The sequence below is a fragment of the Melanotaenia boesemani genome, chromosome 3, assembly GCF_017639745.1.
Source record: "Melanotaenia boesemani isolate fMelBoe1 chromosome 3, fMelBoe1.pri, whole genome shotgun sequence".
NCBI lineage: Eukaryota > Metazoa > Chordata > Actinopteri > Atheriniformes > Melanotaeniidae > Melanotaenia > Melanotaenia boesemani.
The window spans coordinates 34,958,553-34,979,815 of NC_055684.1; the positions used below are offsets into that span (position 1 = coordinate 34,958,553).

The following is a 21,263-nucleotide window of genomic DNA, read 5'->3' on the forward strand; positions in this document are numbered from 1 at the left end:
AACTATCTTGCTCACCTCTCTCCAGTCATCTACCTGTTTCTTTACCTTTCTCTTCAACCACAATCCAAAACAATTCGTATGTGCTGCATAAAAATACATGTATGGTTCAATACTTGGACTCTGATATGTTGCATTCAAGGCAAAGCTCCACATTTTTACTTCATGCTTCGTTTTCACTGAATATGTTTAATATTTGGTGCAAGCTCCTCACCCAAAAAAACCAACACAGTAACCATAATTTAATAGAAAATGTTTTAATAAAATGCCCTGTTTCCATTAAACAAACAGTATGATGATCATAAATGATTACAGAATTCATGACATTCATTCTTTAGTATTAAAAAAGCACACAAAAGGATCTAAAGCAGGATAATACACCTGCCTAGGTCTGACAAGGTTTTGAAAAACACGCGTCTTAAATCTATTATTGCCCCTTAAAACCCATTGCTGTAAAAAAACAGACAAAACATATTGGATATGTTAATAAAACATGAAATGTGGCCTTGAAATAGCCCCCCCCAAAAAAACAAACAAAAACAAAACAAAAACAAAACAAAACAAAAATCTCCCAGAACTTTGTCACTTCAGTTATTTGTTTTCCCTCAGATGTACTGGATGGACACAGCTATAATTACTTTTAAAGTGCTTCAGGCTTTATTCGAGACAATTTGTAATTCAACACGTCAAGAAAAAGACAATTTGTACATGTTAAACTAAATACACATAAGCTTTACCACTCATATTCAGCATATCTTTACATATGTAAGTAAGCACACAGCTGTTTAAGAATTTGTGAGTTTGGCTGGTCTGCACAACTTTGTAGGACTCTTTAAAGGTTAGCAAAACAGCTTAAGATGTAGATCTTAGGTTAGCATTGGGAAAGCTATTTGCCTGTAGTTTAATGGATTAGAAAACAGGGAATGCATTATATAAATAAATGCATCCTCACAACTGTAAAAGGCAAGTGTGTGTGTATGAAGGTAGATACTCTGCAGAGGACCTAGTGTCATCAGCCTCTGTTAGTATACATAGGGATGCATAGTAAGACAAGTCATGGCTTTGCTCAAGATTACACTGGAGTATTCATCCTCCGCTGCGTTTTCACACAACATTCTATATAATATTTACTTGGAATAACAGTCTTGGCTCATAGGTTGGCACCATATTGCATGTACAAAACATAAAAGTTCTTGATCACCACTTTCCAGCAAAATCCTGAATTCAACCAAAGCATCTTTCAATAAAGATCCAAAATAAGGCACTCAATGTGCAGAATGGAGCAATCCTGCCAAAGTTTCTGTAAGCAGCAGCAGAGATGGGCTGGTTCCTGTTGAAGAGCAAAGGTGCGGCTTTGCCTAAAGGGAACAGAAGGTGCAATAAGCTGAAATGGAAATTCGCTGGATATGGAAATCTATACGTAGCCCTGTACTACCATGGGTGCATTTAGTTTGTAAAAGCACATCACGATAAAATGTGGCTGTGTGCTGTGATACCACAGGCAAGTACAAGTGCTCAAGCAGAGTTAAATGTATTCAGGTGCAAAGATTATGCAGATGTGCTGCACTGATCATGGTAGCAGAAAATTTTGCAAAGATAATGGCCTGCTTCCTGTCTTTAGCTGTGCTGTCAGTTTGCTCAGTCTGCATCACACTAAAATAAATGTTTTAATCACTCACTCTCTGTTACAGCATGCCTAATCAGCCATGTTGCTCTGTGACTCACTAGGATATTTACTCTTTTTAATAATGCCTCCTCTCCTGCAGCAGTGCATAAGTAATCCAAGTTTACCCACAGAAATGAATCACATCAAAAGTCTGTTAAAAACAGAAGTTGTTCATGTTACAAAATCCAGCACATGAGGCAAAAACAGTAAAATTTTGGCAAGCTTGAAAGTTTCATCACCTTTATACTTCAACACAGCTTGAACCCTCTTAGAGAAGCTTTCTTGTAATTTCTTTAAGTAAGGCAAAGCCATTTTATTTGTATAGTACATTTCATGTACAAGACAATTCAAAGTGCTTTACATAAAACATTAAAAGCATTACAGCAGGGTGCAGGAAGCAATAAGAATTGCATTAAAAACAAACTTAAAAAAAGAAAAGTAATAAAAACAGAAAAAGTAGTCTTTAGGAATAGTTTTCCAAGCTTCTTGAAAGACTTTCCAAAGGTCATCTTTGGATGTTTCTGCTTGGTGCTCCATTCTCTGTCATGATGACCCCACACTATTTCAATAATATTGATGTCCAGGCTCTGGTGAGGATTCAGAACGCCATCAGACCTGTTGCCACTGATTTTTCCTTGATTTTTCTTTCTTAAGAATGGCTTCTTCACAGTCATACTTCTAGAAAGACCATTTGTGATGAGGATTCAGTGAACAGATCAGCTAAACAGCCAGATAAATGCCTCATGTCCAGCATGCCGTCTTTGCTGGATTTATTCCTGTTTCTTCAGAACATAACTTTCAAATATTGTTTAACTGTTGTAGATAGATTATTTTCCAGCCTGCCACTCCTTTTTTTCTTCTTCACTTGTCCTGTTTCCTAATTTTTTTTGTAATGACACACTGCTGTGTGAGAAAAAGCTGTTTGAGAATCCTCTTGTTGGTGCAAAAACAGTATTTCATTCCTACTGAACTGTATTTTTCCATTTTTTGTAGAGGCAACAAATGAAAAGGGAATAAATTATGTGTATTTGTGACAGGCTGCCTGCCTACCTACCTACCTACCTACCATCCATCCATCCATCCATCCATCCATCCATCCATTTTCTGCACCTACTAATTCCAATTCAGGGTCATGGGCTGAAGCTGATTCCGGCTGCTATCAGGCGAGAGGCGGAGTACACCCTGGACAGGTTGCCAGTCCATCACAGGGCCCTGCCATTAACAAAATATCTACAGATACTAATTAAAATGGCCTTTTGCTAATTTGGCTATGTGTAGGCACAACAACAGTTTACTCCCTGAGGTAGATGGCTTTTTATGCCTGAATGCTTCATAGGTCAGAGTTAAGTAGCTTACTAAAAAAAAGAAAACAGAAACATTTCTCTGAAAATGGTGAGGTACAAGAACTGGGCTGAAAACAAGTAAAAAAGCAGCCAGTGTCTGAAGAAAACTTTTGAAAGACCTTTAGAAAGCCTGGTGAACTATTGTTAAAGACCACTTTAAAATATTACAATAAAGACTGACTCCTTGGGAGCAAAATATAAAGAAATAGGAGGTGGATCAAAAATTCGGCACAGTATTCCATGTGTTTCTGCTTTTTAAAGAAACTAAATTACTCACCTGTGCCTGGCTAAGTTTCACCTCCATGCTGACTCATACGCTTCTTAGACTTCAACTCTTTCAACCATGCAGGCGAGGACACAGCACTGAGGGACACACAGAATCAATACAAACACAGCTGCAGAGGTCTCATCCTTTCTAAGACTCTGATATTTTTAAAATCGTATTGTCATTCTCTGTGCGTACCCTCTGTCTTTGTTGCCAAGGGGTGGCAGCACCAGTGCAGCCCCGGCCAGATGAGCAGCCGAGCGTGGAGAACGAGAGGGCTGTGGGGGAGATGGAACCACCTCCTCATCTTGATATTCTTTCTCCTCTACCTTGTCTTCTTTTGTTTCCTCTCCTGGTCCAGGTCCTCCTCCACCTGTTCGTTGTTTAATCTGAGCCTTAAACAGGAAGTAAGTACATTTTAAATCATGTAAGTGGCATCTATCCGTCTCATATTACCTATAATAGAAATTGAAAAACATTTTATTTCTGTCTTTGTTGGCTTACGATTAGGGCTGCAGCGTTTGGACCAGGGAACATAGAAACTCTTTGGGAAGAGGGAGGAGGTGAACAGACAGCCTTTGTTTTGGGCTGCTCCTCCTCAAAATCTGACTCGTTTTGTTTAAAGGACACTTCTTTTCCACCTAAGAACAGAGTTGACAGATCAAAATAGTCTAAATATGCAGAAGATCTGAGATCTCTTTGCTATTTTGTTACAATCTTGCTGTTAATTCTAGATTAAAAGAATATCACAAGTTCTACCTCCCTATTAGGATTAAAACATTTTAGAGATGCTGCATTAACCTGTGGTGTCGTGGACCTGCCGGTCCAGTTTGCCCTTCTGATCTGAAACTACACGCAGCGAACGTGATGGACGTGATCGAAACCTCTTTTTACCCACATCTGCCTTGGATCTCTGTGCACTGGTGTCAAGAAGAGAAGTGGAGATCTGTGTGGGAAAAAAACAAAACAAAAGATATGTGCTTTAACATACATTACTATAACCCTACAAAAACCCAGGTGGAAGAGGACATATTTTCTTAGCCAGGTTTGCACAGTATCAACTATGCTTAATGTCACAATTGAAGCAGATGATATGGACGGAATCTGATGTTTTTAATGAAAATTGAAAGTTTAAAAAGAAAAAAGTTACCAACCTCTGGGAGTGGAGAAAGATTGGTCTCACTAAAAGCATCAGTGGTATCAGCATCTTCAGAGTGGAGGTCAGGGGGTAGTTTTGGACTGAAAGGAAAAGAAGATCCTTAGTATGGTGTCAACATAGCTGGAGAGGGAAAAACAAAGACTACTGCTAATACACCATCGAGTCAGTTAATGTTTTTTTTTTCTATTACATCAAGCTGAACTCTTTCTTACTTATGCGTTGTAGTCATTTAACCACAAGGGGGCACAAAAAACTCAATTCTCAAAAATACCCACCAGCAAAGTTTAGTGTCACTGGTTTTGCTGTCATGGGACAGAAACTAACTAAAGAAAACAACAAGACAAAGAAAAAAAAAGGAATGATAATAAAAATGAAAGTTTGGTTACACTACTTGCTTCACTGATAATACTGAGAAACTAGAACTAAACTTGGACCTCCAGCTTGCATACTCTCCGCTGGAAACAAACCAGCTCAATGAGTAAGCAAAACTTCATTCCAGCCCTCAAAACATGCCACTTAGTCAAAGCAGATGCAGGAAATTAAGTTGCTTTAAGGTACAACTGTGAGCTGTGTTTGATTTTGTTTTCATGAAGCTCTTCTCCTACCTGTCAGTTTCAGGCGTTTGTTCACAGACTCCATCCTGTGTGTGCAGCTCACCATCTGTCAAAGCATCTGTATCCTTATCCTCATTGCTTGTGCAGTAACTGTTAACATGTGCCTGTGAGATGGACACAAAAGTTAATTAGGAAAAGAAAAATATGTAACAGATCTACACATGGTTTTAATATTGTGAGATGCACAGTATTTTGTTAGCTTTGTGCACATACTTTGTCTACTTTCAGTTTATTCTCCAGGCAGTGACTCCCTTTGCTGTGTAAATCAGCAAGCTAGAACTTTACACTGTAAAGCTGAGGCAGGGAGAAAATGGACCGTGTGCTGAGCCACGATCACTAACATCACAGGGAGAGAAGACTAAGGACCAGCCAAGCATACGTCTTTTAATGAGCTGGTCACAGAGACTGGGCTGTCCTCAATAGACACCACCAGCATGTGGATACACGCACATGTACTAGCAAACACACATATAAGCCAATGCACAGACACACCAAACACACTCATGATGTCACACCCACATGCTGGAATGCAAGAGTCCATGCACACACAGATGCACACAAACACATTCCAAACAAAAGCAACTCTGTGCACGTCCTCACAAACATTCCTCTAAGCTCACCTCATATTTTGCCAAGGGGCTCATCCCATTTTAGTGTTACCTGAAACTGTCACCAGACTTCAAGACAACACTTGCAGTGAACACCAGCACCATTGTCTCATCTCCTCCATGACTCTATTTTATCACTAAGGACTCAGAGGACAGCTTCATTTGCACAATGCCTGTTATCTGGCAGGATCACAGCATGAATGAACAGGCTACTGCTGATTTTCCCATAATGACAGTCCACATTCGGATGCAGAAAGCAAAATCTACTGCTACAGCAACATGATATACAGTGAGATAGTTGCACTGCCATGTTTTTATCCTGCATCTGTCTAACAATCATCCTTTATAGGTACAATTAAGATTTTAATTTTATCTTACACGATTTACCTTAAACTCAAAAACATACCACTAAGTTAAACTTCCATATATTTTGTGAGTTCTTTTCACCATCCATCAGATTTCTTTTTAAATATGAATTTCAGTATGATCTGCAGATTTAAAATTAAGCTGATGCTTCACTCAAACAATTACTTAGCCATAAAGAAACTGACTTTACTTCAAGTACCCTAGAACTCGAACATTTTTACCTTAATGCAGCAAAAAATATCTCTTTTGAGGAGTTAGTTTAACTCTATTCAAACCACAGTTGGAAGGATCTAATAAATGAAATTTATTTGCAGCAGTGAGTGCTGCTGAATAATCAGTTTTTTTATCTGATTTATTCTTTCACTAAGCTACAGCACAGAAACATGGAGCTACAGAGAAAGATTTCCAGGCCCTGGAGAACATTTTTGCACAGGAAAACAGACATTTGGCAGGCTGGCTTATGTCTGATCCCTATCAAGGCTGTCACGATATTGCATTGCTAAATTAATATAGAAAAACAGCTTCTTAAAAAACCTAATAGACACCTGATCTTTATAGTTACCACATGGCATCATACAGTATAAAACGAAGATTTAGAAAATGTATGCTGCACATAAAAACATTTTTACTACAAACTGTCAATATCAAAATACCTTAAAGTCCTATTGAAGTGTGCTTTCAGATTCCTAGCATATTACACTGGGCCAGGAGCTCCTAAGCAAGTGCAGACAAAACCATCGTATAAGTTAAAAACTACATCTGTGTGTAACAGTACAGTGTGTGCTTATGAAGGGAGGGTTGTGGGCTCAGATGCTGTGCAAGTTAAGGCAGAGTCTACCTCATTATGGTTTAGCTGCATTACCGTTCTGTCACGGTCCGTGGAATGTGAAAAAGAGCTTGTTTGCAGATAAGTGGAGAGGACGACATCCTCAAGCCGCAAGTACAACTAACTGAGACTGCACACAACTATAATGGAGAAAAACCATCAACAGAGCATCACCTCGAATTATTAAAATGTATGTATCATTAAATTCAGAGTGAGAATAACCAGCTTTTAATGTCATTGCCTCAGTAATGGCAAAGAGGAATAAGAAAAACCTAAAATATCAACAAACAAGAAGTCAACTGTGAAGTTAACTCAATGAGCTTGAACACAGGGCAGATGCAGAGGGAAATTGACATAAACAGCCCGTCAGATAAACCTTTTCTAAGTGTGTCACACTTTGTTTTTGTCCTCTGCTTTATCTCTGACACACACCACAGACAGAAAGGGAAAGGGCATGCATGTATGCTGATAAAACACTACAGTTAGACAACTTTATCAGATAAGTCTGTGCTTCCTGTTACAAATGGCCTCTGCCTACAGCGCTCCCTATTTAGATTTGCATAGTTATCTTTTAACACACAGGCAGGGAAGTATTTCTAACTTACATGGAAAACTTGGAGCTATGGAGCAAAGTGTAAATAAAACCCCTAAAACAAGCTTTCAAAGCTGTTGCAGTCATTGGTTATTACATCAACTATGAACTGAAATGAGAAGGAAAAGCCTTTAAATGCTATAAATAAAAAAATCTATAAATTAATTTATTACACAGAGCATTCATATGATGTATCCACTGGCTAACTACATCAGCTCTTACAGATTGGAATTCAGTGGCTCTCCTCTCCAGAGTCTGCCGATTTCTGATGGAGAAGTGACGAAAGTATCTCCTGCTACGTCTGGCGAAGATACGAAGTGGTGACACGGCTCTTTGTGATCTTCCATCTGTATCTCCACCTTCCTCTTTTTCTTCTTCTTCATCACCCCCTTCCTCTGCCTGCTTCTCATCTGGATGACCCCACACTAGGTCCAGAGTACCTTGCAGGGACTGTCGCACGTTGCCCACCCAGCCTGCCAGCTGCAGCTGGGCGGATGACAGTTTTCCTTCCAAGTACTGCATGGTTGCAAAGCTCATACAGCTAATCCTCTTGATGCTAGGGTCACCATGGGAACAGGGTCACCAAAGAAACTGAAGTTCAGCTTCTTTGGAAATGAGGGTGTTAGTCAGACAACTTAGTCTGTGATTTGTCTTTCAGTTGTCATCTGAAGAAAGAGTATGAAAGAAAGATTCTCATTTCTTGAAAAAAAATAAAAATTTCACCCATCAGTCAGTTGAGTGGGAATCTTTCTTTCTCCACATTTGTATGCTGTCACAAACTTCCTATTATTCGCTGTCAGTACAGAGTGAAGTAGTCTGAGCAGCCATGTGTTTGTATTCTGACAACACAGTTAATTAATTACGATGGCTGTGACATCCGAAACAGCACCATCCCAAATAAATGTCCTCTCTCTTACATCATCACCCCTTTTAAAGGCAGTGGAAGATGTCTGTGTCAAAAACTTGTTTTTTTTTGTAATCTTGAAGAATAAAAAAAAAGGTTTCAGTTTAAATTTGACAGATTACCTCAGTTTATTTCCATCGTCTTTCCTTCCTAAACCACATCCTTCCACAGTCAAGCTGGTTTGTTTCTGTCCCAAAAAGCAGCGTGGGAAATATCTGCCACTCAAAACATCCAAACCCAAGAACAGAGCTTTAGATCATCCCTTTATCTCTTGTAGATCTGAGTGATTTCAAAGAAATGTCAAAACAAAGCAGAGGTCTGTCCTCAGTCATGGAAAATCCCAAAGGGAAGAAGGGAAGGTGCGGCAGGCTGGGCCAAGGTCCTTTCTGTACCTCCCTCCAGCGCTCTCTTCCCGTAGGTAAATGCAGGCAATGAATGAGGCCGGTCTTTGTCAGAGGGAACAGAGGAGAGAGTAGAAAACAGGACGACTTTGGAAAAGCTGGGAGAACATCTGAGTAACAGGGATCATGTAATAAAAGAATAGACAGCAGACATGTGAACTTTCTTGTCTGTGGATTAGCCCATCCTCTTTTGTGGCAGTGTATGTGTGTGTGTGTGTGTGTGTGTGTGTGTGTGTCTGTGGAGGTGATGGGAAACTAAAATGGGGTGGGGAGATAGTGGAAAGACAGAGAATAGAACTAATAGGACTACCATGTATGGTCATTCTGTCATGCTGCCCTGCTGGACAGACCCAAAGCAGAACATCTGACCACATCACACGTCCTAATGATACGACCTATCAATACATCCATCAGTCTTATGATCAGTAGTCTGAATGCTACAGTGCACGGTTGGCTGCAAACCTCACATTTGTTCAGTACACATCTTCCTCATTCTGCTCTGTCAAATGGGAGAGCTGTTCTCTGCCACTTTACTGTGGAGGTTTCTCTCAGCAAAAATGTTAATTTTCTTAACTAAACACAATTTTTTTACTACTCATAAATACCCTGTTACATGAAAGTCAGGTGCTCGAGATCAACTTTATAGTTGTGCAGTGCAGAATAAGGAAGTGCAATTTCTAAGAGCAGCAGCACCACTTAGTGGTGCAAACAAGGATGCACCAGGACAGCCACAGCACCCAAATGCTTATGCATAAAGTGCCATCACAGCAGGCTGCACATTGGATGTTTTAATGTAGTACAGCGTGCATACAGTAAAAAGACACAGAATACCACAGACACACACACACTTCAGGAATTCTGATTTTGTTGTTTCATCAACTGCAAAAACTGTTGCATGTGCAAACAGGTGCTGAACTAATCTGTCTTAAGCAACATGCGGCTGAAAGCTCTTCGGTTAGCTGATGTTCTCTCATTACTCAAAGTTCTTTGTTCCTTCACAGCTGCAAATGTTTGAGTTTGCTGCAGTGCCTGTTTACATAGTAAATAGTAATTAAATGATAAGGATTTTAATCGTCAAATTCATGTTTGCTATTTGTGCTGTACTTTTGTTTGTTTTCTATCATCTAAAAATCTACCTCCAACATTAGCTGACCATTTTTACCTCAACCTGATTAGCCACATCTGTCCCGCTGCACAATAATGAAGTTTATTTGTGGATCCATGCAGATGTAAGTTCAGACATGGTTTGATGACTGCAGCTGTATTACAACAGCACTAAGTCGTTGACTGAATAAGAAAATAAAGTTTTCTTGTGTTTCGTCCCATTAGGTCCACAGCTGAATGCTGCTTTTAATAAATGGGTGGTCAGTGTTTGCAGTTATAAACATTCAGTGTTCTCTAGCTTCAGGCTAAAGTACTGAGCTCCAAACATTACAGAGTTTTGCAGGAGCTACAAATGAACGGCAGAAGGATGGATGGATTAAGAGAAAACTATTCGTGTTTATTCTTGTTATGCAAACAGCTTACAATAGTTAACATTTTATTGGTATATTAGTTTAAAGTTACACATTACTAAAATTAAACTTAGTGATAAAACTATGGTGATCTTCAAATAGTAAATCATCATAAATCAAGTGAAGCACATAAAAGGATTTTGTTTGACAGGGACTTAAAATAATATTATATTTAGACATTTTAGAATATAATCTTACTTCCTTTTAAAGTCAATTACATTAAATACATGTTAAATATGAATCAGACATGTCTAGGTTACTTGTTTAATTCATTTTTTTTACTAGCAAACTATCAGATTTGTGTGGTTTTGGTCCGTTCCTTAAGATACCTGTCAAATCAACCTACACCATAATGCTTCAAATATATAACTTAAACTTTATGATATGGTGTGTGAAAAGCAGAGATGTTCAAAGATACAAATTAAATTATTAAATGGTCTCATGGTACAACAGAAACAGATACACCTAATTCTACTGAAATACTTTAAATGAGCTATGTTATCAAGATGTCTCACATTCAATGCTGCCTTTAATAGTTCAGTAAAAGGTTTCAGTTCACTAATTTCACATTGGGTTATTAATCACAGGGACAGGAAATGCTTTCTACATTACAATTTACAAAACACACCGTGTAAGGTGGGACTCTCCCAGTGGTACAAACTGCTGAGCTGGCTCTGCTGCAAAAACATAACCAGTTATGAAGCACCACTTCATCAAACTAAACACAAGGTGTTCTGAGATACAGTAAGAAAAAAAAACAAAACAAAAAATAAAACATTACTCCTTTACGATACGATATATATATATATATATATATATATATATATATATATATATATATAATGTAATCATAATCCAAATCCGTAATCCAAAATAATAAGAAGAGGGTCAGTTTGCAGTATAGTTGCAAAATTATAGAAATATTCTATGGGAAGTAAAGGAAATTTATGGGCTGAATATTGTTTAGGATCACAATAGCTAAACCCAGGCAGCTGCATATGGACATATATTTGTCTAATTACCCTGGATATTTCCAAAACGCCTCAGCTCAACTATTTTATTTAGCTCAAACCTGTTTGGAAACCCCATGGAAACATTTATGAAAATCTACTGTGAATTTTCCACCCATTTTTTCCACCATAGTTGTCAGCACTGATGCACTACACCCCTGCTCGGAAAAATGTTTCAAATGCTATGTAAATCTAAATTATCTGCTAGCTACCAGCTGACTGTATTTCAGTTCTTCTTTGATTTTTTTTCTCTTTTCTCCAACACAAGCTCCACGCGGCTCTTATCCTCTGTTCTTTTAATCCTGTTGACAGATTTTTTTGATGATGTTTGGGTTAGAGGACTTCTGGGGCTTTGAATGGAGTTGTCATAACTTTTGTTATGGGAGAATACACCTTAAAAATTCTCAGCTGACACATTTACAGCTAGCAATAAACTCTGTCACGTTTTTCTCTAGAAAACATGAGCTATTGTTTCAGCATAAGCAGAGTGAAACAACTCCACACGGGCAACATTCCACTTACTGACATTCAGACTAACCCAAACCACATTCACAACTCGCGATCCTGAACTAAGCCTCGTGTTAACCAGGATACATCCTCGTCTTAATACGAAATGATAGACCTGATTATGATTTTGAGACATAAAAATGGAATATATTAGTTAAACAAGTAATAAGAAAATAAAACACTCATGCACACACCATCACAAGTTCTTAAGTTCAGTCAGGAGGAAGTTTAACAAGATATTTTTCTTGTGTTACAGGAATGACAGTGTTGGTGCAGGTGAGGCACGTGAGGCTGCCAGGATGACATGATTCATTGGTAAAAAACCACATTTGCTTGTTCATTCCCATATCTGTGTTCAACCTCACCCTTTCTTTGTAAATCAGCAATTAACTACTCTGTGTAAACATGGTGGAATTCGTGAAACTTGTTTTTTAGGCTTTTACTTTAATTTTGCAATCATTTTAGAATTACACTGTAAAAACTGGTGGAAGTGTTGAGGAATTACAGCTTGTGGAAAGTTGCTCTTTACACAGGAGTGGGCTATATATTTTTAACATCAGTGGCAATGTAAACGCTCTGAGTGTCAAGTTTGCATTTGGAAACTGTTGCTATGAAACCTCAATGTGCCCTAAAAGATCATCTCATGTAAAAAACTTAATCTTTTTGTTGCAAAGTATAACATGTCAATGAGTAAGCGACAGGAAGATTATATTTTATAGATTTATAGTTTGATACATTCTGAGAAAAAGAAAACATACTCTCTGCAATATTAAAAGGCCTGGATGTCCAATAGCGGGGGACAATCACATAATCCTCTATATGATATATAGAATCCAGCAAAGTGAAGAACACTCCGCCAGTGGAAGAAATTTCATCATTCAAGTCTGCCATCATGCTAAGACTTCATTGAGAACAAAAACAGGCAAAAAAAAGCCAGGTTAAAAATACATAATTAAAAAGCCTGATGAGGTTTCAAACAAGAGAAGACATGAAACAGCCTGTGATCCGATGCACATGACATCATCTGTAACACACGAGACATTGCAATGGCGTGAACATGCATGTCTTCCAATAACACTGGATCACAGGGGTTTATTGATGATTTAACAATAAACACAGGGAGGTGGATTGTTTAGTGCTCTGCTCAGATTCAGCCAAACTGGAAAGCAGTTCAGAGCACAAACGAACAACCAACCAAAACATTCTGTGAAAATTGTGAGGAGTTTTTGAAGGTGGAAAATACTGCAAAGACCAAATCGGTTACCACATAATGACAGCCGAAGACTCTGAACTCAGTCAGTTATGATGTGAAGTCAATTTCCTGAAAATAAGTAAACATTTTATTCTATTTATGCAAATTATCCAAATATATGTGAGCCCCTGGAGAAGAGTGTTTTACTAATAAATAGCTGTATTCCATGCATGAAAGCTGACAGTCTGCACATAAAGACTGTGATTATTATAGAACTGTACAACAAGCAAGTAGTAAAGAAATGTGTTAGCATCTAAAAGTGTCTGGAACTGAGCTAGAATCCAACCGGATTAGAATAAGTTTTGTTTTTACCTCATCGTCATCTTCCTCAGCTTCATCTTCCTCTACCTCCACCTCTATGTCATTATCTGCGTTCTCTTCTTCACTCTCCTCTTTCTCTTCCTCTTCCACAGAGATGAGCTGCTCTTCTGCTGGCCTCTCTATCTCCTCCTCCTGCTGTTCCTGCTCTTCTTTCTCTTCCTCTTCCTCCTCCACTTCCTCCCCTTCCACCTCATTTTTATTTAGGTTCTCCAGGGCAGAGGTGGACACATTCTCTTTTTCCACCTTCTCTTGGCTTTCCTGGGGCTGGACATCCATGGACACCAGCAACTCGTCTTCAGCTACAGCATCACTTGTCCCACAGCTGATCGGAGCAGTTTCGACTTTAGCCCGAGAGCCCCATTTTTTTGGTTTGACGGAAAAATCGTCAAAATCCATGTCGATCAGAGGCTTTTTGATAGAAAAGTCATCAAAAACTACATCGATCAGACTCTCTGTGTGCTTGGAGACGTTTGATGGCGGGGAGTAAAGGGTTTCGGACATGTGAGTAAAATTTTCTGAATCAAAACTGATCAGATTTTGCTCTCCTTTGTCAACTACACTCTCCTCTTCCCTCATCATCGGTTTACTCTCTTTTCTCTCTTTCCCTTCCCCCATTCTTAGCTTTTCTTCAAGTTTATCTACTTGCTTTCTTTCCAGCTCCTCTAGCATTTTTCTCTCCACAGCTTCTGCTCTTTCTTTCTCCATCTGTCTCTTTCTTTCCTCTGCTCTCTGTTTTTCTATTTGCCTCATCCTCTCCTCCTCTTCCTCTTTTTCCTGCTGCAGTTTCCTCTTAAGCTCAATTCTTTTTCTCTCCTCCTCTTCCTCTTGTCTCTGTCTTTCCTTCATCCTCCTCATCTCTTCCTCTTTTTCCTGCTTCAGTTTCTTCTCAAGCTCAATTCTTTTTCTCTCCTCCTCTTCCTCTTGTCTCTGTCTTTCCTTCATCCTCTTCATCTCTTCCTCTTTTTCCTGCTGCAGTTTCCTCTCAAGCTCAATTCTTTTTCTCTCCTCCTCTTCCTCTTTTCTCTGTCTTTCCTTCATCCTCTTCATCTCTTCCTCTTTTTCCTGCTTCAGTTTCTTCTCAAGCTCAATTCTTTTTCTCTCCTCCTCTTCCTCTTGTCTCTGTCTTTCCTTCATCCTCTTCATCTCTTCCTCTTTTTCCTGCTTCAGCTTCTTCTCAAGCTCAATTCTTTTTCTCTCCTCCTCTTCCTCTTGTCTCTGTCTTTCCTTCATCCTCTTCATCTCTTCCTCTTTTTCCTGCTTCAGTTTCTTCTCAAGCTCAATTCTTTTTCTCTCCTCCTCTTCCTCTTTTTCCTGCTTCAGCTTCTTCTCAAGCTCAATTCTTTTTCTCTCCTCCTCTTCCTCTTGTCTCTGTCTTTCCTTCATCCTCTTCATCTCTTCCTCTTTTTCCTGCTTCAGCTTCTTCTCAAGCTCAATTCTTTTCTCTCCTCCTCTTCCTCTTGTCTCTGTCTTTCCTTCATCCTCTTCATCTCTTCCTCTTTTTCCTGCTTCAGTTTCTTCTCAAGCTCAATTCTTTTTCTCTCCTCCTCTTCCTCTTGTCTCTGTCTTTCCTTCATCCTCTTCATCTCTTCCTCTTTTTCCTGCTGCAGTTTCCTCTCAAGCTCATTTCTTTTTCTCTCCTCCTCTTCCTCTTGTCTCTGTCTTTCCTTCATCCTCTTCATCTCTTCCTCTTTTTCCTGCTTCAGTTTCTTCTCAAGCTCAATTCTTTTTCTCTCCTCCTCTTCCTCTTTTTCCTGCTTCAGCTTCTTCTCAAGTTCAATTCTTTTTCTCTCCTCCTCTTCCTCTTGTCTCTGTCTTTCCTTCATCCTCTTCATCTCTTCCTCTTTTTCCTGCTTCAGTTTCTTCTCAAGCTCAATTTTTTTTCTCTCCTCCTCTTCCTCTTGTCTCTGTCTTTCCTTCATCCTCTTCATCTCTTCCTCTTTTTCCTGCTGCAGTTTCCTCTCAAGCTCAATTCTTTTTCTCTCCTCTTCCTCTTGTCTCTGTCTTTCCTTCATCCTCTTCATCTCTTCCTCTTTTTCCTGCTGCAGTTTCCTCTCAAGCTCAATTCTTTTTCTCTCCTCTTCCTCTTGTCTCTGTCTTTCCTTCATCCTCTTCATCTCTTCCTCTTTTTCCTGCTGCAGTTTCCTCTCTAGCTCACTTCTTTTTCTCTCCTCCTCTTCCTCTTGTCTCTGTCTTTCCTTCATCCTCTTCATCTCTTCCTCTTTTTCCTGCTGCAGTTTCTTCTCAAGCTCAATTCTTTTTCTCTCCTCTTCCTCTTGTCTCTGTCTTTCTCTCAGCTGTTCCTCCTCTTGTAGTCTCCTAAACCTCTCTCTTTCCTCAGCCTCCTTTCTTAATTGTTCTTTTTTCCTCTCCTCCTCTTTCTTCCGCCTCTCCTTTTCCCTCTCCTCCTCTTGTTTAAGCCTCTCTTCTTCTTCTTCTTTCTGTCGCTGCTGTAACAACTCCATCCGTCTTACTTTTTCCACTTCTTCCTCTTTAAGCCTTTCTCTCTCCAACTCCTGCATTCTCTGTCTCTCCATTTCCTCCTCCTTCAGCCTAAGCTCGTCTCTCTGTTTTGCCTTCTCTTTCTCCCTCTCTTCATTTAGTTTATGCCCCTCTTCTAACTTTAACCTTGCTTGTTCGCTCTCCTCTTCCTTCTGTTTTTTTTCAAATTCCAGATTTTTCAGTATTTTTTCTTTGTTTCTTTTCAGGTCATCGTCCTTCCTATGAAATATTCCAACTCTTCTATAGACAGGCACTGAAACAGGGACATCTTCCTCAGTTTCATCCTCAGGAGTCTTTTCTTTTTCTTCCTCTTCGTCTGTGCTGGATTCAGGCTCTGAGCCCAGGATCACTGGAGGACCGCCATCATCTGCCACCACAGTACCAAAGCGAACAGAGCGACGTTTGCCATTGTTCCTTTTTGAACTGAGCCCCGCGGCTGAGTCTCCCTCATCGGCAGCAGGCAGGATGCGACTGCGTAGCTGGACATCACCTTCTGCTGCTTTGTTCTGCTCTCCGGATGCATTTGATGCACTTTCTAATGATTTATCTTCATCAACAGCATCTTTTGGTTTTTCAGTCTGGGTCTCAGTAGGTTGTTTGGCAGGTGCGACTGTTGGAAGTGGATCCACAGCCTGCGGGGATGCTTCATCTGCTTCAGGAACCTCTGGAGTTAGTTTTTGGGGTGTTATTTCTGCTGCTGGAACAGCTGCAGGCTCAGAGCTGAGAAGGAGATATTAATCCAAGTTATTCATTGTGAAAAAGTTTAATCATGATGCTTGCTTTAAAAAATTAAGACAGGACTTTTATCTAAGCTTACCCAAGCAAATTTCATTAGACTCAGAGGGCTGAGTGACCCTGTCTGTATGTGTGCACATTAAATAGAAAGGAATACCCTGTAGTGTGTTAGATTAGCTTCGCCTAAAGCCTGGAGACACTTTAAGTAACGATACGTCACAATATGTCACTTCTGATCTGTTCAAAGACTGAAAGGCAATACAAGTTACAGTTTTACAGATTTACTGCATGTGTCATAATTATTTCCTGTTTGATTCCAGATTAACTGGAAACCTTACATAAACCAGGAAGTTACTAGTCGTCTAAGAAACAGTCTAGCAAGTATCAGAGTTCACAGCTTAAGTGACTACAAACTTAAGAGCTGCATCTTTAAATGAAACAGTCAGAAACAAATACATATATATATAAAAATGGCCCATGTTATTCCCTTAAAACCTACATTTTTCAATCAGTTAAAACAATCTTTGTCTATGGTCTTCAGTAGATACAATCTAAATTCAAATTGATTGTAATAATGATAATAATAATAATAATGGATTAGATTTATACAGCGCTTTTCAAGGACACACTGATTGCAGAAGCTGCCATGCATGTCAAGGTGTCTTGCTCAGGGACACCTCAACATGAGCTCTTCAGGTCACTCTACCCCACTGAGGTGATGTTGAATTGTCTCAAACGTCTTCCTCATCATCACAATCATCAGTTTATTTATAAAGCACTTTAACACCAGCTACAGCTGAATAAACTGCTGAACATCTAAGGTAGATAAAAATAAAAACATAAAAATGCATAACAACAACAAAAAACAATTAAAATAAATAAAACCTAATAAAAGTAGTAAAATATAAAACAATCCAACCCAAATTATAATAGCTTCATCTTAATGCTATGAGCAACAAAAATGTCCATCTTTTAGAATAACAATAAAAATATGAGAAATTACTGCCCAATTACTTCAAACTGAGACTCGCAATATAAATAAATAAATACATAACCCTAAAATTGGTCATTAACCTGACAACTTCTCATCTAACCTACTAATCTGAGGAGAGAAATCTTTCCACAGTGTTGATATAGCAAGCAATGCCACACATTTACTGTGGCACACTCCCATTACAATCCACAAGCATTACACACGAAAGACAAAGGAAAAAAACACCCTCAAATCTTCCTGCCAAAACAATTCCAGACTTGCACTCTGCACAAAAATTAATTGCAACAACAGTAAGAAGCTTCCCAGTTAACACTACAAACCCCTTCATTACTCTGCGGAGCACTATCGATGTGTGCAGCCTGCAGCTGGAGTTTAAACAAATGTTATTTCTGACTTATTTTTAAATGCAGCTGTAGAAACAAAATTAGAAAAAGAGAACAATGCAAATATTTTACAGTGAATTTCTTGTGGTGAGAGGAATGACTGATTTGTGTTCCTAAATGACTGAATATAAAATATATGTGTTTGCTAAAATAATTTATAAAAAATCTAGTAATAGCTGCTCATTATTTGTGTCACAACATTGAAATGTATTTCTTGCTTGATTGCACCAGCAGGAGAATGTTCTTCTCTTTTTACTCATGTCTAGTCTTGTTCCCACACACAAAGAGCACATTTAAAAGAAGGTCTCGCTCACCCTTTCGAGCAGGTTCCAGTTGTAACTTCAGGTTTCTTCTCAACATTTGGACCCTCAGAGCCTTTTTCTGCCGCCCAGTTTCTGATCCGCTCCTTCACACCTCCTGTACAATTCATAATTTCTGGCTCCTCTCTCTTCGTCATGACCTCCGGCCTTGACGACGAGTCAAACAGAAGACTGATTCTGCGTTTTATACTGCTTCCACCACTATAATCCTCCTTCTGTCCACCAGCATCAATTACTTCTTTTGGGGTTTCTGGTATTGTCTGTTTTTGCTCTGGACTGGAAGGCGCTGACTTATCTGAACTGTCTTTGGTGCTGGTTGTGGAGACAGTAGGTTGAGAGGGGAGAGACAGACCACCTGACTCAAACTTTGAGGTGAGCTCCATGGAGATACGCTTCCTGGAACCACCACGCTGAGGTGTTGAGCTGGTTTTAGGGGCACTGTCACTGCTTCCTTCTTCAAGCTTTTGGGCTACAGAAAGCTGACTTTCATCCTTTTCTTCTCCATCTTTTTGCTCGAAGTTTGTAACAGCCTCCACAGAAGCATTGTGGTTTGTTTGGATGACATTGTCTTTCTGGACTGGCTCAGGTGCCTCTTTGGGTGGAGTCTTTTTAGGGGATGATTCTAAAATTTCAGCACTTGAATCCAGAGTAGCCTCCTTGTGAGGAGGCGCTTCACTTTCTTTGGTAGTCTTTGGTTGTTTTTCGGCAGGCGCACTCACAGAGCTTGGTTCGGGAGCTGAGACGGAAGTAGGTTTGGACGGATTGAGAGCAGAGGGGGTTAAAGGCAGTTTGAGGCTACCCGTGGCCTCTGATCTTCCAGGATGCTCTGGTTTTGCAGTAGAAGTAACACGATTTGACTTTGGCGCATGGATGGAGCGAAATCGGGTGTTCCTCTGCAAAGAGAAGGGTTTGGGAGTGAAGAGAGGTTTGGGGGTTGGAGCTGGCTTTGAGGCGTCTCCACTCTGGGAAGCCTCATCAGAGCTCTCCATAGCTGAGTTCCTGAGAGATAGAGGAGGATAGAAGAGTTATTACGTCTAACTACATTAACAAAGAAAATGTTATTACTTAAGCCAACTGGTTAGGTTGATACTAAGAACTGGATGAGTCTGGTTGGTCTAGATTTTTTTAAACGAAACATTTCTTCTGCAGGGCAAAAACAAATAAATGAATCATTGTTAACAAATATTGCTTACTAAGACGAGATTTTCTGCTAGTCTCAGCCCAGTCAATCGGAATAATATGTTAGAATAAGAAACATAAATTTATAACACTTGTAGTGAATGAGAAACTACATTTTATCATTATTTATTACAGACTATAAACCCTCTGTTGTGCACCTAACTTGCACCTGACAAGCAAACAGCTATTACCATATGACTATTTACACTACACAGGTAACATAAACCTTAACGCCTGCTGATGTATTCTGCACAACTTAATGGAGGAGCTTAAACGCTAAAATATAAAACAAGTTTTCATTGTTTCCTTTTTTAAAGGGTGGAAATCAAAATTTCATGTTGAATAAAAAGTTTACATGATAACATTTACAGATTTAACATGATGATTATACCCGGGTTAGACAGTGGAAGAGAACGGCTCTTTGCATTTGCCATTTTACTTCATGTTCTGTGCATGAATCAACCCAGGCAGGTGGCTTTAACAGAAACTCAACGGGCCTTATGAGTCATTACATGTATCTCATGTGATACACAGGAATGACACAATCACACCACGTCTCTCACTGAAGTGAAAGCCCTGTGAAATAAAGCGCAACCGCCCTCAGGGTTTGAAGATGGGCTGAAATCTGCTGCACCTAATACTGCAGGCACCATATGCAGCATGTGGTAAAGCTTGTATGACTTTTTGAACAAACCGGTAAGTCCAAACCACACAATATAACACTGTGCAACACTTACAGCATTAAATTGCACACCCTCATGTCCATATGCAGCTGGCTGGCATTATTATTATTATTTATTTATTTATTTATCTTTTATATCCCAAACAACATTCTGCATGCGCACTTTTGTTTTGTTGCTACACAGCTTGAAAACGCAACACCTCTGGGTATGATTTATATTGTGTAATGAGATCAGCCGTCCAAATAACGAGTCCTGTTTGTTTCCACCCCCTCTTTTCCCCTTACAGATGAATTCCTACCACACAAACACCCTCAACTGCAGTTATAGATTGCTGGAGTTAATTTAATGGATTTAATGGACTCGGTGGGAATCTCTATGCAGCAGCTCTTTACTGGCAGGCTTTTAGGCTACTTTATCTTTGTTTGCTTTTGGTGTCTGTTACTCTGTCAAGGCTATGTTACTCTGGCTGCTTTCGGTGTTTACATTTGGTTCATTTTTGTGTGATGATTCGAGGCCCACTTAGTTGAGGATGAATTTAGTCTCATAGAGCCAAACTTCGCGACGTAATGAGCCGCATTTGACATCAAAAAGCTAAATGACCGGTACACGTTTCATTAAGCCCTGTTAATAAGTTACTAATAAACACGTCAGCGCTGAACTCCCAGTCAATGAACCAAGCAGCGACCACTGAAACGTGAGATAAATCAATGTAACATCATGTTTAATTCAAACGAGTCCTCTACGCGAAACGTAAAATATTTTACAAGAACACATTTAGAGGAGTCACAACCAGGATGCAACCCAAATGATTATATCAAGCCGTAAATGCACCTGCTCCTCAACGTAGCCTTTCCCATCTCAAAAAATAATCATTTTGTTACAGGGATAAAGTTTCCTTTTCTTTACCTCTTGTCTTCACGCAGGCATACAGGTGGATGGAGGAAGGAAGCGGGAATAAGTAACAAAAGAAAACTCTTCCTCGGCTTTCCGCAAACGTCTCGCCTGCTGAGCTGTTGTCAGTTTTCTCTCCTTCTTTCTTTCTATTCAAGTCATTCAGAGTTAAAAGACGTCAGACCGCTGCTGCACCCAGCAGTCACTCCCTCTGCCCCCCTCAGGTCGAACATA

The 21,263-nt window shown here is 39.5% G+C and overlaps 1 protein-coding gene across 1 annotated transcript; it reads right to left on the bottom strand.

Annotated features, from left to right (window-relative positions):
• Positions 1-238: 238 nt before the first annotated feature.
• tnks1bp1 (tankyrase 1 binding protein 1) lies at positions 239-21,263 on the bottom strand. The gene is made up of 12 exons (XM_041980847.1): positions 21,045-21,263; positions 18,271-19,275; positions 15,553-16,564; positions 13,337-14,761; positions 7,659-8,006; positions 5,036-5,148; positions 4,426-4,510; positions 4,073-4,217; positions 3,776-3,912; positions 3,470-3,666; positions 3,284-3,369; positions 239-1,355 (listed from the first exon to the last, which is right to left on the bottom strand). Exons 2-11 carry the CDS (start codon positions 19,263-19,265, stop codon positions 3,294-3,296), a joined length of 4,533 nt encoding a protein of 1,510 aa, XP_041836781.1. The 5' UTR covers positions 19,266-19,275; positions 21,045-21,263; the 3' UTR covers positions 239-1,355; positions 3,284-3,293.

What these genes read in the sequence shown, in the direction of transcription:
- tnks1bp1 (XM_041980847.1), bottom strand. Translation starts at nt 19,265, where the DNA reads ATGGAGAGCTCTGATGAGGCTTCCCAGAGTGGAGACGCCTCAAAGCCA. An exon ending in ACTGGAACCTGCTCGAAAGG is followed by an intron (nt 16,565 to 18,270) that starts GTGAGCGAGACC and finishes TCTCCTTCTCAG; the next exon opens with CTCTGAGCCTGCAGCTGTTC. An exon ending in CAAACGCCTGAAACTGACAG is followed by an intron (nt 4,511 to 5,035) that starts GTAGGAGAAGAG and finishes TTTTCCTTTCAG; the next exon opens with TCCAAAACTACCCCCTGACC.